The following is a 16,206-nucleotide window of genomic DNA, read 5'->3' on the forward strand; positions in this document are numbered from 1 at the left end:
ATCACAAATCCATATGAAGCATCTATCTGATGACTGTATACTTTGTATCTTCTTCCTAATGGACAAAAAGGAATATGTTCTTAGAAATATGCAGAGGGACCACAAAGTTCTCTTTATAATTTGTAACTACATAATGAGAGGCAGAAAGCAAAGAAAAACAAACTATTTTATTTATTACATAGAAAGAGCATTACTTTTCAGAAAAGCATTTTAATTTTCTTCATTACCACAGAGTTTATGTTCTTCTGCTTTTTATTTCCTATGGGCTTGTCTGTGCTGTGTGTTGCATTTCTGTGGTCCACTTTAAATTCCAAACTGACACAACCAAAACCTGTTTTTTAGACTTGATCTCATTAAAATAAACATTTTCCAAGGGATGTGGAAAGGGAAATAAGGTAACAATATTAATATTATTCTAAGTTTCACACACTCACCAAGGCAATTCGAAGGTTCCCATTGCCATCACAGTTACACTGAGCCCTGGGCCAATGGTCTCCTGGGAAAGGGACGCAGCCAGAAACCAAAGGAGAATTGCCCTGGCATGTCTCATGTTCAAAGACCTTCCTTAGAAAAGACTCTGTATACATCCTAACTGCTGCTCCCTTACATGCCCCAAGCTCTAAGCCTGGAAGAAAACACCAAATTTTAACACCATTGAGGAAGACCTGTGTTGAGATACAGAGACTGAAAGTAAAGATTAAGCTTTCTTAAAAACACATTTTTTCCAGACTTCCTAACTAATTTAGCAATTTAGCCACAATTCAACCACAGCATACTTATGGGAAATCAGTACGTGTACTCTTCAACTCCACTCTTCATGACAGAAATTATAAGGGTAAACATCAGGGGATCTAATAGCCTGTAAGACTGAAAACTCCAAGTTGCTTCTCTGTTTTTTCAAGAAGAAGTGAAGGCTTCTTTTGATAAAATATACAAAAAAGTATGTCTTTATGGATTGAATTAGCAAAAGAGATGAGCAAATCTGGAAGACAAACAGGAATTTTTACACAATAGTTTGTGTGATATTAGGTAAGCAATCATATGTGACTATAGGCATATATATCTCTAGCCTAAGTGGTTGAAGCTGATATCTGAACTGTGCTGAGTGAGCCTTTTCACTTACTAAATAAACCTTTTTTCAAAACCATTTTCTATCTAAGTCATTTTAGAAATTCAGATCAATGTTCTGTTGTAAAGAGTCAGCTCCCAGTTGAAATAAAGCAATTCTAAAGAGTTAGAAATGCACTTGATAGCAATCCAAACCATGAATCTGGACTAAAACTGCATTTAATGATAAGTTTTGAAATATGGCAAAGAGCCTTAAAGTAAAACCAGATTTTGATTAAATGTTTATGGAACTGACCTTTACCTAAACTGTAGCCTGGAACACAGACTTCAGTAAGTTTGAAGCATAATTTTAAAGCACAAAGTCAGCTTCCCCTCCACAGAGACTGCCCAACATATAGTTTATAGCAAAACCTATTTATCCCGTGGCCTCAGATGCTTTGCATGGGTTTACAATGTAGCATTTGGGATCTGCCACACAGCATTCAGAGCCAGATGGGTATTAGAAAGTGATACCAGCCTATGGTGGGACCTCAGCACTCTGTATCTGATCTGGGTATTCATCAAATCATCTCAGAATCAGCTGTTAAGAAAGGTTCAATGGGAACAAAGGAAGTCTGAAAACCAATGACTTCTGAGCCAAAAAAAAGTGTATGTGAATCCAACTACAAAGTTTTGTATCCCTCCAGATGACAGTCTCAGTTTTCCATACTGTCAGGTGACCACTTTGTTAATGAACTGTTGTCCAAAAACTGTTGTTGTGAAGAATAATGGAAATATGAATAAAAGGGGCAAAAATGTGGCTGTGAGGGAAAAAAATCTCCCTCACCCTTTTCACTGCATCTGGTTTTTTAATTTGGGTTTGTTTTTTTTTTTTTTTTTTCAGTTTCCCTGCACCATTTTCTTCAAACAAGTCTTCTTGTGGTGCCATTCAGCCTTTTCCTTCTCTAGAGGAAGGAAAAGGCTGAATGGCACCACCTCTTAAGAGAGGCAATGGGAAGAGACTACCACACTTTTATGTGCATGATATGGGGAAAGGGTAAGAAAAATAGAGGTGAGATACTTGAAATTCCATCTCTTTTTACTGCAGGTTTACAACTTACAGGTTACTTACCTGTTCCTTGGGCATCAGGGGCATTTTGATGTTTAAAAAAAGAGGGCTGAACTTGGAGCATGCTGAGTACCAGTTTTAGTCTAGCAATGAAGGATTTAACTGTTGGTCCATCTGCAAGCAGCATCTGGGAATAAGAGCTTGGAAATATTTATTAGGCTTATATATTATTAATATTTATTACAGGATGGTTTCAATGAGTTGGTTCTGTTAATGTGGTAATCAGTTCTTTAAAACTTAAAAAAAAAATAGAAAACAACTGAACACTTTCCTAAGACACATGCCTACATTTTCTATGAGATTTTTGAAGCATTAATACATTAATCTTTACAACACACCTACAATTCAGGTATCACTATTTGGATATAATGGGAAAACTTAGACTCTGAAATTAAACTAACAGAGACAGTTTTAGTCATAAAGCATCCAGCTTTCCAGGTGAAATTCAGAGAGTCTGCAAGCACAACTACTAACATTTTAGTAAGTGTCCTCCCAGCTGCCCCAAGACATGAAAGCTGGACTCAGGGGGAGATCCAAAGCCATCAATAAAGCTTTGCAGCATCTTCACGGAGGAAAACATAAGGAGTTGCATTAATTGCAAGGTGGAAAAAGTAACTTCAAGTCAGTGGCATGTCACACACATACTGCCACATACTGAATTGCATGGCTGATTTTACAAAAGCTGAACCCTCAAAGCCTCACTCTAGACTAGACTAGGTCTGGAGTTCAAGTCTGCTAAATTTAGCCATCCAAGCTATTTGCCTAGCTTCCACAATCCACACAGCACATAAACACCCCTAACAGGGCAGCAGTTCATTCTCTCTTGAGGTGGGAGTTGAAAACACATTTTTCCCATGGACAAGAGTGATATAGCACTGAAGATTGCACATCTACCTCTCAGGTGGCTGAAGGCAGGGAAATGGGTCTGACCCTTAAACAGACTTACTGCCATTTCTCATCATGATTTTTCCACTTCTCTGAAATTTCATTTTCTCTTTCTCTTTCTACCTTTAAGTCTGTAAGCTTAGGATAATTTTTCCTGAAATTTCATACTATTTTTCACCACTGTTAATATGTACGTATGAGAGAGTTGGAGTTTTAAGATAATAATACATCCAAACCAGATTTTTATTTTAAAATATATAGGGTTGCTACAGTGCAAACACACTTCGGTACCATCCAGAGCACAGCCCACTTGTTAAGAAATTCTCATTAAAACGTGAAACCAGCTGTGGGTTGATGGGACTAATGGACTATCAAGAGATCAGTTCAGTGTAATGGGTTATTAAGGAAAAAAACTACCTGTTTTTAAGCCTTGTCTGAACTGTTATGTTTTATCTTGATGATGAAAACTCACTTAAGCAAGTCATCTATCAGTAGCCACTATTATTCCTGGACCAAAAAGTCTTAGTTCACACTACTCTGCTCTTGTTTGGAGAGAGAAGACGCTCTCTCAGAGCTCAGCTTGATAAATTATACAATTATATATCCAGGGATTTGGTTTTGATGCTTTTAGTGCCTTCCGCCCTTGCAACTTAGAGAGCCAGAAGCAACACAGAGCTGAAAGCAGATAGGAAAAGTTCTATAATCTTTTCACTTTAGAGACAGTGGAAAAAAGGAACTTGAAGGAATAGTATGAACTGACTCAAAGATTCTTTGTTAGAAAGCAAAGGGGGAAAAAAAAGACACCTGAAAGTCACAAAGGTTTGCTCTGCTGACCCAGGAAGAAATCAGCCGGTATGCAGAGATGCTTTGCAGACATTCTCTCAGGCCAGTGTGACCTCCAGGGAAGAACAGGCAGCCCTCACTGCTCCACAGTATGCCCTCTCTTCAGCCTTTCCTTGTTCCTCTGGGTCGGAGGCAGACAGAGCTGAGGAAGCTCCTGGTGCAGATTCAGCCCCTGGGACTGACCAAATGCAACGTCTGCTGCTGCAACACAAGGACTCAGCCTAAACTGAGACCAGCATAACACAAAGAAAATGTCATCCCTACCTTAAATTCTTGTTTTCCAAGTACTTCTAAGCATAAAGAAAGCCATCTGTGACTGCTCTCATGAAGAGCTCTATATGATGCCCTGCTCCTGTGCATACTGTTTTAGGCTGTTTAGGCTCTGGAGGCTACAGTTAGGCCGTAAGAAGGAAAGATTTTGCCTGAGCTCACTCCTTGGGCCCCATCACCACACACCACGTAGCTCCTGCTTCTTAACCTGCACCTGCAATGCTCACTGGTGTCTCTCCTTCCAGAGAATAACTGTGGGTGTGTAGCAAGGCACCAGATGCTCATGGGTGTAACTGGGGGGGCTACCTCAGTGCTGGCACTCCTGGCTTCATGCAGCCAGTGCTCCAAGCACAGCCACCCTAATAATTAATGATGACAAGTGACCACCTCACTACTACACTATCACATTCCTCTACCCAGTTCCTTTACACATGCAATTATGGGATAGCAGGTGCAATATAACCAAACCATAGCCCAGACCAAAGCAAACAGCAGCAGCACAATCCCTGCTTTCCAAAATGCATCAGCCACTCAGCTGCTCCATGCCCTGGCCTACCCAGGAGTAAAGAGAGACTCTTGGGTTAGTTTAGGTCATAACTGATAATGAAGTGACTACAGAAGGAGTTGGGGAAAAAATGATATAAAGAACAGTAACACATTGCCAAGACCAGATGGTAATCACTCATGAGTTTTAAAGCAATTCAAGGATGAAATAGCTGAATTGCTGGAGACTTGTGTAACCTTTCATTTTAAACAGTCTGGATATTTAGAACTGGAGGATAACATATGTGATGCAGAGGTCCCAGAGGAGAATTACAGGAATATCAGACTAATGTCTACATTGGACAAACTAAGAGAAACTATAAAGGGTTAGCAGACAATTGCATAAGCATTGTACCATGAATAAGCCATGCTGATAGAGTTAGTGAAGCTTTATATAAAAGGTCATAATCCTGCTTTTCCTGTCATGTCAACAAGCTTATGTATGGGACAGGGTTATCTGAACAACTCAGCCTATTTTTAATTCCAGAAGGCTTTGAGAAAGACCTTCAACAAATGCAGCTCTTAGAGGGAAGGTCTTGTATAGTTATAAGATATGAAAGAGAAAAAAAATCATCAGTTTTTTCATGAAAGAGAAAAAAAATCACCAGTTCTTTCAATGGAGGGAGGAATAAAGAGGAATTTTTCAGGGGTAAAACAACAGACCTCTACTGTTCAACATATTCCTAAGAAAACCTGGAAATGGTTGAATAGTGGAACAAAACAAACTTGTTGGTGACAGCACCTTTACTAGTCAGACTGTAGGTTGACTGTACAAAGTCTTAGAGCAAGACTGAGAAACAAGATGTGTATTAAAATTATAGAAGATGATAGAAGTGATGGAAGATGGAAAGAAAAATCCTTACTTCACACAAAGAATGATGGACTTTAAACTGGTTTTCACCACTCAAAAAGTCCTGGAGCTCTTGCAAGTGACTCCATCAATACAACACTTCAACACCTAACTGCAGTCAACAGAGGAACTTGGATTTTTGGCATTTTTAGACAAATAATGCAGAACACAGCGTAAATATTTCGTTACTGTGTAAATCTATGGTTTACTTCAGCCTTAGAGAAGGTTGACAGAAAGGCAACAAGGATGGATAATCAAGGGCATGAAAGCATTGTCATACTAAGGCTAAACACTGCAGTCTGGAAAAGGGGTAACTGGGGATGATGTGGTATACACAAAATAATTGTGTTATGGATAGATAGGAATTGATGTTCACTTTCTTATAGTGAACAAGAACTGGAGAACATCAAATAAAGATAACATCAGACAGGTCCAGTACAAACACAATATTTTGCTTATTCACATAGTAAAGAGTGGACTGCCAAACATGTTGCTAAATTACTTAAGGATGCTAAAAATTGGCATGGGTTCAAAATGCACAGGTACATGGAAGAGAAATACAATGACAATTAGAAATATATTGAAATACCAGAAGTCTCTGAAGAGGAAAAATCTGGGGCCTGAAAGAGATTCAGGAAGATATTTCACAAGTGTTTGCCATTTCTTATTCTTCCTGATAAGTCTGTTCATAGGTACTTTTGGTACCAGGGTACTTGGGTTGGATGGATAAATGTTCTGACCCAGGACAGCCATCCTACTGATCTTAATATATTCATTTCCCCTTCTGACCCAAGGGATAAGAAAATGAATTTTCAGCTTTCAATGAATGAAGCCCCTTTGAAATGCACTGTCCAAAATGAATACACCAGGGAATAAGCCATCCATCACATTACTTGCTTTCCTTTAATCTACGTGCAGTTGACAAAGGTTTTAAGCTTCTTTGAACATGACCTTTCAATGCCGGAGGATCAGGCTTTCTTGTGGAAATCAACTGTATTTCTCTGAATGTTGTGTCAGGCTATAAGTGCCTCATCTGCTCCTGCCTCAATAAAGTTTATTTCTGGTAGCCACAGTAGAGATCAGGACACCTCAAATTAGAATTATAGCAAATGGCTCAGTTAAAGAGGAACTTTTGAGATATTTCAGAGTGATTCAGGTCTCCCTGAATGTCTTAAGACTAGGTAAACTCTCTTCAGCATCTCATAATTTCCTTGGAGAGGAAAAGGAGTTGGGACAAGGAGTCAAAGACAAAGAATGGTAAACCTGGAGGATAGGGCAGCTGAGGAACAATGCAGCATGACAGAAAACAATCAGCGGTGACATAGAAAAGGACTGTGAAAGTCTAATCCATTTTCAAGAGGTTTCAGTCAAGATTCTAACCTTGATAGACCCAGATTCCAGTGCTCTTACTCCCATTAAATAACATCTGTTCTGTCAGATGCTATTTAGAAGACATCTCCCAGATACCACTGAAGCCACCAGGTGGAGATGCCATCAGCATAAGTTGGAAATATGGACCTCATTAAATTAACACAGGTCAGAATAAATCTCTGTGCTGAAGCCAGTCTCTTAAGAGATGGAAAACTGCTTATAAGCACTCATTCTTCTGAAATAAAACTGGAGGTTCAGGTATACTCCTTGTTTAAATATCATATATAATTTCTTTAAAGAGCTTACAGTCTTCCATATTCAGAATGAGGAAGATTATTAACTTTTAAGGGTATTTCAAGATAAGGGCAATGGAGTGGGGTGTGTGTGCATGTGTGTGTACATTAGGTGAGAGAAAATGAAACTGATTAAAAGTACAGGACTTCCAAGGCTTGAATGAAGTAAAATTTTGCTGAAGGAATCCTGTTCTCATCCTGCAGTCAGCTCTTCCTTGCATGTTAGAGTTTCTAGCATACCAGCCCTGGTGTGCTGTGGCTTCTTAGCCCACATCTCTCACATACTGAACTTTGGAGCTTTACTCCTACAGACATCTGAATTTTTTTTTTAGGAGAGAGTTTGAATGACTTTATAGCAAATTCAGTGGTGATGGAGCCAGGATTCCTGGAAGATGCCATGCATTTCCAAGATCTCTCATAGATGTGCAGCAGTATATTAAAATTCAGTATCTAAGATAGATCCTATTTTCAGTTTTCAGCACACTTTCTCCCATAAAAGTTGCCAACTTTATAGTAGCAGCTTTGCTCATGAACCAGCTCCTGCATTACCTAACATAATACTGGAAGAATTTTACCTATTATCTCCCTTAATTTTCAAGTAATTAATGTTTCTTTCAACTATTATCTTCATTTGCACTGAAAGAATTATCTTTTAATCACTTTGGTTAATTTACATCTGTTCTTTGCTGCAAAAAATCTGAATTCTAAATACAATACTTTCAATCTGCAAGATTTTACTGTCTTGAAGTTTAACAAAGGAATCCTTATACCAGGAAGTATTGTATTATGATTGAGAGTTGGCTGCAGCTTTTGAAGGTAAGGTTAGGGGTATGATTGCATAAAATGCCCAAGAAAACAATACTTCTCTCTGATCTCTGACTTTATCCTTACCTCACTGTCAGAGGCTTCTGTAATGCTGCTGTTTGCCTTTAACATTTGCTTTCTTAAGTCGTCAGCTGGTACTAATCCACAATGAGACCTAAACAGAATGTGAGACAAGCACAGGCTGCTGCCAAAAAAGGTGAGTATGGGACTTGACAAGGTCCTGAAGTCAACAGAATTGCACTGATTTTTGTGCCACAGCAAACATACATGAGGATGTACAAATGCTGGGAGGTACAGCTGTGATTTCATACTGTGACAATGCCCTGAAGAAACCTCATGTAGACACATGTTCTTGGATATGTTCTGTGAATCTGGAACACTTGAGGAAGGGAAGAACAGAGCTTTACAGCAACTTCATAAACTACATTACCTCTGTGAATCCCAAGTGAATCTGATGAGCTTCTTCCTATTAACCTCTGAAATCAGTGGCTAGTATCCTTTAAAAAATAGTTGCTTCAGTATATTAATCATTGGCAATTTCTGTTTTATATGAGCGGGTCCAGTGAAAAGGCACAAAAAGTACTCAGCATATCCTGCTTGCAGATTGAAGCTAAGTACCCTTCCTCTTCAGCACCAAACATAATTGAGGATGTAGTGGACAACTGAGTCATCCAGACTCAGTTTGGGCTGAAGCCATCTGTGCAAGAACCATACTAATTTTTAATGATAAAGGCAACCATGAAAAGAAAAGCCTGCCCATATGCTGTTTAATATGGATGTATCACACATGGCAATCACAGCCCCAGGTGTATCTGAGCTGCTGGAGCAAACAGTTTGTTTCTGATTAACAGCTCATTTTCCTCTCTTAATTACAATCATACTTTTTTGGGGGGGGAAAAAACCACCAACAAAATAACAAGAAAACCTACTTCAAAGACCATTTTAGAAAAGGCAGGCAGGACTGAGGAAGTCACCACTGGTTACCCACCCATAAAGGGTCTCTTCCGTGTCTCTGCTTTTGGAGATGCGGGTGTTTGAGGCATTGCTTGCAGCAGGAATGCTACAGTGGCACAGCTGACTTGTTGGGATAAAGCTCTAAAAGCACACATGCTTGTGCTACCTGTGGAAGGCAGCACTTCCAGGAGAGGAAGTGCTGCACTGTTATAGGTAAAAGTTAAGTTATGTTAAATTAGGGTATAGTTCAATTATATTGTATTAATTATGTTATATTAATTGTATTTTGTATTATGTTAAGGGGGGGGCTTATTAGAATGTTCTAGGAGAAGGGTCCAGGGTTTGGTGGAAGAATGATCTGGCGGGGCAAGGTGAGGTTGAAGAGGGATTGGATGGAAGATCTGACCAATCATTCGAAGCCCTGCAGAAACGATTGGTCCAGAATGAACATCATTAAAGACCAATGAGAAACCTGGAAATGGACCAATCACCATGCGGATCCAAAATAGACCAATCCTGGACTCAAAGGGGGCTATAAATTGGGGGAGTTCAGTTGGGTCATGGTTCTTCTTTTTGGATACGTGTTTTGTGGGGAGAACCCAGCGCACTTGGGGTTAGCGCAGTGTTCTGTTTTTGGCTCGCTGTGTGGGTGCCTGGGCTTAGCCTGGGTACTCCGTTCCTTGCAGCTATTTTAATAAATGAGAACCTCTTTCTCCAGAGAAAGTTTGGCCTCGTTCATATTCATAACAGCACCAGCTTCTGTAAAGGAAAAAGGGCTAACCCTTCTGGATAATCTTCAATTTTCTTCTTAGCCAAAATACAGACAAACTAGATAGCCAGCATGAATGGAAGAGCAACCAGAAAACTCAGACCATTAATCCAGCAGGTAATCTTTAAAATTTGCCCAGAGATCACTGGCTCCTTCTGTTACAATCCCATCTCTTACCCAGGAGCTTTGTATCCAGGCTGTGCTGGGGTGTCTTACACTCTGAAGAGGGCACACACAAGCCCTCCCTAAGGCAGGGAGGGAGAGACCACTCACCAGCGTGCAACTACAACAGAGCGCCTGATCTTAGCATGGAAGTCCTTCCCCAGCTTCAGATAGTGAAGTACTGAAGGAATGATGGGAGGAGAGGGGTATTGTCTATGAGAAAAAGGTTTGACATTCAAGAAGAATTAATGCTAACACCTCTCACTTCACAAAGAGCTTGCAGGAAATGTGAGTTCTGGAAGGATTGCAAGGATCTCCTTTAGAGGAAGACTTAGATGTTTGCCTGTGGTGTGCATTACAGTGCCAGTCACTAACACCAATCTCTTTACACCCTCCTACACACAAAGCCTGTGCTATCCGTAGCATTGCTTGAACAGACTGTTTCACACAGGTTGTCACATGTGCAAATGAGGTCACCAAAGGGGAATTATGCTGTCAAACAAAACAAAGTCTATCTCAGGCTGTAAACACATGAGATGACTTTTCTTTCAGCTTTTGGGTTGGATAATTTTGTGAATAATAGCAGAGGGAAAGAAGGACAAAGGGAAGAAGAAAAAGCAGGGAAGCTACTATCTGCCTGATGAATTTAGCTAATTGCTGTATTTAAATTTGAAATCTCTCCTAGACAGACAGTGACTGGGGCTTATCCAGGGTTTAAAGATCAAAGTGCATTGTATGTAGATCTAGAGAGAATTTTTTTCACTAGGGCCTGCAAAGGCTGACAGTGCCAGCAGGAGGGAGGTCAGCACAGCCCTTTCAGTATAAGGCAGGCAGCACTGCACCCCACTCACATGCCTAGAGCTCAGCCACAAAGACTGGGCTAGGATGGGGAGCTGGGTGGCCAAACCAAGCCAAATGGCAGAATGAGAAACAGCACAGAGACAAGAGCAGACCAGGAGCTACACTCCAGCCACACCAGAGTATCAGCAGGGTATCAGACTCATGGAATCTGCACGAAATCCTCCCAGGTGACCTCTCTCACTTGTCTGCAAGGACTGTGACAAATAGAAGCAAGAACATGATAGCTTCATAACCCTGAACAGAGACAAAATGAACAGAAGATTACAACCAAGAATAGCCAGTATGTCACTTATCTTGTTCATCATATATTATTGATAGTCTCTGTATTTTTCATGACCTGTGTTCAATACTTGTCTAGTCTTTTTCACATGGTCTTACTGCACATGCAAGTCCAGTGTTTCCAAGCTTCTGGACAGTTGCCTGCAGTGTCACTTACAAGGGGAATGTTTCAGAAGCAGCAGCCCATGAAAAAGGGGTTCTTGAAACATTTCTCCCCATTTGCAATCCTCTATGAACTGCACAGATATTCTAAGATTCTGTCCAAATATTTCTGTCTCTGATCATCCTGTATTATATCTCCATGTCTTCACTGGAGATCTGTCACCTCTTGTGAGAGCTGTCCCTCACCCTTTTTGCCTGTTATCCCCTCTGAGTCTGTCTAGGGGACCATAGTTTTTGGATAAAGTGAAGGGGAAGCATTTCTGGGATAGTTCTTAGTCCCTTGGAGTGATCTCCTTCTGTCTGAGCTATGTGGGTGCTATTGTGTGCACAGGGTTTTGGTAGAAAGCATGGACAAATCGTCCACTTCTCTGGCTAGTACTGAGAAATTTGTTTTCAGAGATTGCATTTTCCAACACAGGTGAGCATTAGACTGCAAGATCAGGAGTTATGCCATACCTCAGCTTGCATATATGCAGAATAACTGGTTTTGTTCATGAGTATTTGAGGTGCTCTTTGATTTCTTTGAAATTATTTTCACAACCTTCCTTTTTAATACCTCAGGGGATAAAAACCAATGCAGTACATAGGAAGAAGACATGCAATAAAAAGCATATAATGTTTTCACCTGTTATCTGAATCTATCTCTCCTTCCTTGCAAGTGGAAAAACACAGTTTAAAATAGAATTGTCCATAACCATTTTTTTAGTCATCATGTCTTGTTTTGTGCTTGCAAGCAGTCCATCATGCTTTAAAACCCCTTTTCAAGCAACTCTCCTTCCTTTCCTTAGAGAAGGGAAATGCTGGCCGGCAGTCAAGGGGAATGCAGGTCCAGACAAGTCCTGGACTGTAAAATTACATTGGGTTTTGGCTCAGGTTTCACGAGGTAGATCCAACAGAAAAGCTCTACATTTTCCCTGGAAGCTTTGGTATCCCCTTACAGAGTTTCTTTAAGCCTGCCCTGATGTTTCTCAGAATCAGAAGCATGCATGAGAGTGCAGAAGCAATTCAGAGAACTCTTGCCTCAGACCAGCCCAAGGCTGTCTATTCTCTAGGTACGTGATCACTCTAAAATCAAAAGAGAGGAGAAAATTGACTTACAAAGTCATACAGATGGGAAAATCCTTCAAAATATTCAACTAATTCATGCTTCCCTGGCTCTGATCTCTCCAGAACTGACGAACTGACTTTAGCTCTGTTGTCCTGCCCTTGGAAATCAAAGATTTCTGTCAATTTCTTCAGATTTAAATACCTCCTTTCCCACTTGCCTGCATTTAATGTGACAAGAAAAACATTTGTTTAAGTCCCAAAGCCCCCTGAGACCTTAAACATTATAGAGATTTTGAATGCATCATCCGGCATAACAGAATTAAAGGTAGGAGACATGGTGTGCCACAGCTTACCGTTGTCCCAGGACCATGAAGAGGTGTGTAGAAGCATCTTGGTACCCAAGAAATTTTGTGATTTCCCTTGCAGTTTTTCCCCAGAGATGCAGGTTCAAGGCTGTGTATTCCAGAACTCTCAGCCATGTCACTGCTGCTTTGTGTGTCCTCCTCACCTGTTAGCAGCAGCATCCTTCAACAATCTCTGGGCCTACATGCAAATCACATGCAAATCACAGACTTCACTGTAAAGGATTGCAGGCGTGGTTAAGGAAAAACCAAAAGCATTTTGTCCGTAAAGAATGAGAAGGTAACCCAGGAAAGTGATATTTCAAACAGCTGACTCAACTTCAGCTATTGCAACAATGCAAGCAAAGCATCATTCTGTCTTTTCTTGTGAATTCTAAGTCACTAAAGGCACATCAGCCTTTACAGTGAAAACAAATGTGAACCAAAGTAATTGATCCTAGACTTACAGAGGTAGAAGTAACCAGACACCTGGACAGATCTGACTTCAACAGAAGCCAATGCTTAGGTGCAAATTGGATCAACAATTTCTAACACATCTCTCTGTTTAATTACACTGATTTTTAATGTGTTTGCTTGACTGCTTGATTTTTCGGCATTTCTTTTCTCTCTGGGATTTTCAGAGGCTTCAGATTTCTACTTTCTGCATGCCACTTCTTTCCTTCCAAAGAATTCCTGCTCTTTTTCATGTTCCATTTTAAATCAAGTCCCACCTACAGCACATTTTGATATTTCTGAGCTGTCATTTCTACCTATGATTCATTTTTGCGTGTTTTGTCATTCCTAATTTTGCAGTTTCTTGAAGTGGCTGAGGAAGATGGCAGGTGATAGAAAGATCTACAGGAGAGAAGGAAGAAAACATCTTGTATTTCTTAGTGAACTAAATTGCAGGCTGTGACATTTTCAACAGTCCATATGGAGGTGATCAAACTGCCTCCAAAGGACAGCAAATGCTTCTCCACAGTGCCTGTAATATGCATATATAAGACATTTCAATCACTTCTATCACCTGGCATTTCTCCTTAGGTTCTGTTTCCTATGGTCCCATGACTTGGGGATTTTTCAGTCCTTCAGGGCAGAGCAGGAGCTGGGCTGCGTATGAGGTGGCATATTCCCCATTGGCAGAAATGGGCAGATACAGGGGAATGTTGAAGAATATTTTTTATTGCTGTTGTTAAGCTGAAAAGAAAGATCAATTAATAGAATCAAACTACCCATAAACTTCTGGATTAATGTCTCCTCAGATAGATCAATTGAACAAATGATTACAAAATATATTCTGAGTTGAAATCAGGTAAGAAAAACTCCACTCTCCAAGATACAGAGAATTATAAACATGATACTTCAGGCACTGTGAATCATCTGAAAATCTTGAAATAACTCTACCTTACTGAGACAACTCTGAAGAGATGTATACATTTGTTTTATTTGGGTCCATTTGCCTTCCTTCCATTTTTTTAAACTAATGGGTCTCTATCAATGTCTCATCTGTCTGCATTCCATACTGAATTGTAAACTAGATCTCATCTTTCATCTGCAGATTGAGAGAGCACTGCAAGGATCTGGTCAAACCAGGTATTAGTTCAAATTCATAACTCTAAACTCAATAGCTAGTCCCACAATAATCTCATTTTGCTTTTTAGGTGCAAGCTCTAATGATGGGTGCTTAAATTGCACATTGCTTTCTTCACTGTCAATTACTCTATACCTCTCCTTTCTGACACGTCTTGGAACTGTTTCAATATGAAGTGTAGGCAGGGGTGTCATTAGCAGTTGGACATACACACACATGCTACTTCTGCTGCATCCTGGCCTGTACTGTTCCAGCATAATTAATTAAACCTGGCATGTCTCTGCACTGAGGAATATACAGGGACTGCTAGCATCTGGAGTGCACCAGTCAACAGCAGCTTCTTTTCAGGACTATTCCCATCAAAGTTAATGAGAACAACTTCTTGTCAGTCTGCTCACATCCTTCCTCCTTAACAGGAACCCAGGGAACACCGTTGCACACACATCTGCATGTACATCCCCACTTAGCCCACACCTCTGGAGAAGCAGCCCTACCTCCAGTGCTGTGACATGTGGGGCAGTTCCATCTGTCCAAACGAAGTCCATAAGAGATCCAGGATTAGAGAAGGCAGTGGAATATCAAAACTGCTTGGTGATGGGGTTTATTAGCCCAGGTGCTGCACTGACATGGCTGTATTATAAAGTTTCCAACAGCTGACCTGGATTTTCTGCACACTTCCACTGGAAAGCAGCTTTTCACAGACAGAACAGGTCCTTGCAGAGCAGGGGATGGTAGCTAAATTGGTAATGCTGCCAAACCATTAATGAGTTAGAAAACAGGCTCCCAGCCATGGTCAAATGCAAGTGTTATTCATCCAGACAAGGCTGCTGCTCAGAGCTGGAATGAATTGAGAGAAATAAATAAATGTCTTTCACAACCATGAAATATTTGAAAAAGAAGACTTTTAAAAGCAATCTGAGTGCTGTTTTTGAGATGAGTTACTCAACCTAGGACCTCCTACAAAACTGAAGCAGGTGAACTATTTTTTCTGCAGGTAAACTAAAACTGAAAGTGAAGCAGGTGAACCATTTTTTCTGCAGGTCAGCACATTGTATTAGAGCAAACTTTCATTTCTCAAGCATTACACAAAAGAATTCCAAATTCATTTAGGTAAAGGTCTACCTCCTACAATGACAGACAGTTGTCAAACACACTCAGTTCTCAAGGACTGAGATAGATTGAGGTGAATAAAAAAAAACCCCAAGACTATCGTGCAAGAGAAGAAATTTAGAAAAAGCTCAGACTATTTCTAGAGAAGTAACACAGTCATTAAAGGACCACAGGTTCCTCTATAGACATAAGGATCATGAAACTTTCCAGAAGTTGAGTCAAAGCCCTGTGCTGTTTCTGTGAAAAAGCTGAATTCACATAGCTTCCAAGGATGCTGATTTTAGCTGTAAGGTTAAAGGCAAGAGACTTCTTTATTTTACTGAATGCCACAGTACCTACTTATTGCATTAAGGGTTGCTTCATTTTCAAGCTGCAGCAACTTCATAATGGCATCTTTAAACCATAATGTTCTTTTTTTATACTGGAAATGTCACTCAGCAAGTAAAACCAGATCAACCATATCCAATTCTGTCTGTGCTTAGTTTTCATAGCTGGTCTTTCATATTGTGCTTAATGCCCTGAACAAGAATAATCAAACCTGCCTAACCCATCAAACTTAGTGGTTACACCAAAAAGCCCACTAATGTAACACATATAGAATTAATATGAGGTCAGGGTTGAGGATCAAATATGAATTAATTTTATTCAGGAATCTATCCTTTATCAGTAAAACTGATGATTAAAACATGAGATTAACAACACAGCTCTAATGGAGAGCTCGGGCAACAGATGGGCAATGCTGAGCAGAATGTGCACTGCTTTTTGCCCCTTGCTTATACATTTCTTATAAGCTCAGTTCATCTATTGCAGGGTGACAGTTACTAGAGATAATTCTCCTTTTTAAGATATTATGTAGATTACTTTCCAGGAAAAC

The 16,206-nt window shown here is 40.1% G+C and overlaps 1 protein-coding gene across 1 annotated transcript; it reads right to left on the minus strand.

Moving 5' to 3' along the window:
• Window positions 1-291: 291 nt before the first annotated feature.
• On the minus strand, window positions 292-15,044 carry LOC143695745 (uncharacterized). The gene is made up of 4 exons (XM_077190822.1): window positions 14,717-15,044; window positions 12,644-12,833; window positions 2,180-2,303; window positions 292-625 (listed from the first exon to the last, which is right to left on the minus strand). Exons 2-4 carry the CDS (start codon window positions 12,812-12,814, stop codon window positions 423-425), a joined length of 498 nt encoding a protein of 165 aa, XP_077046937.1. The 5' UTR covers window positions 12,815-12,833; window positions 14,717-15,044; the 3' UTR covers window positions 292-422.
• Between the last annotated feature and the right edge of the window lie 1,162 nt (window positions 15,045-16,206).

This window comes from Agelaius phoeniceus, chromosome 1 (genome assembly GCF_051311805.1).
Source record: "Agelaius phoeniceus isolate bAgePho1 chromosome 1, bAgePho1.hap1, whole genome shotgun sequence".
In the NCBI taxonomy this organism is placed as follows: Eukaryota; Metazoa; Chordata; class Aves; order Passeriformes; family Icteridae; genus Agelaius; species Agelaius phoeniceus.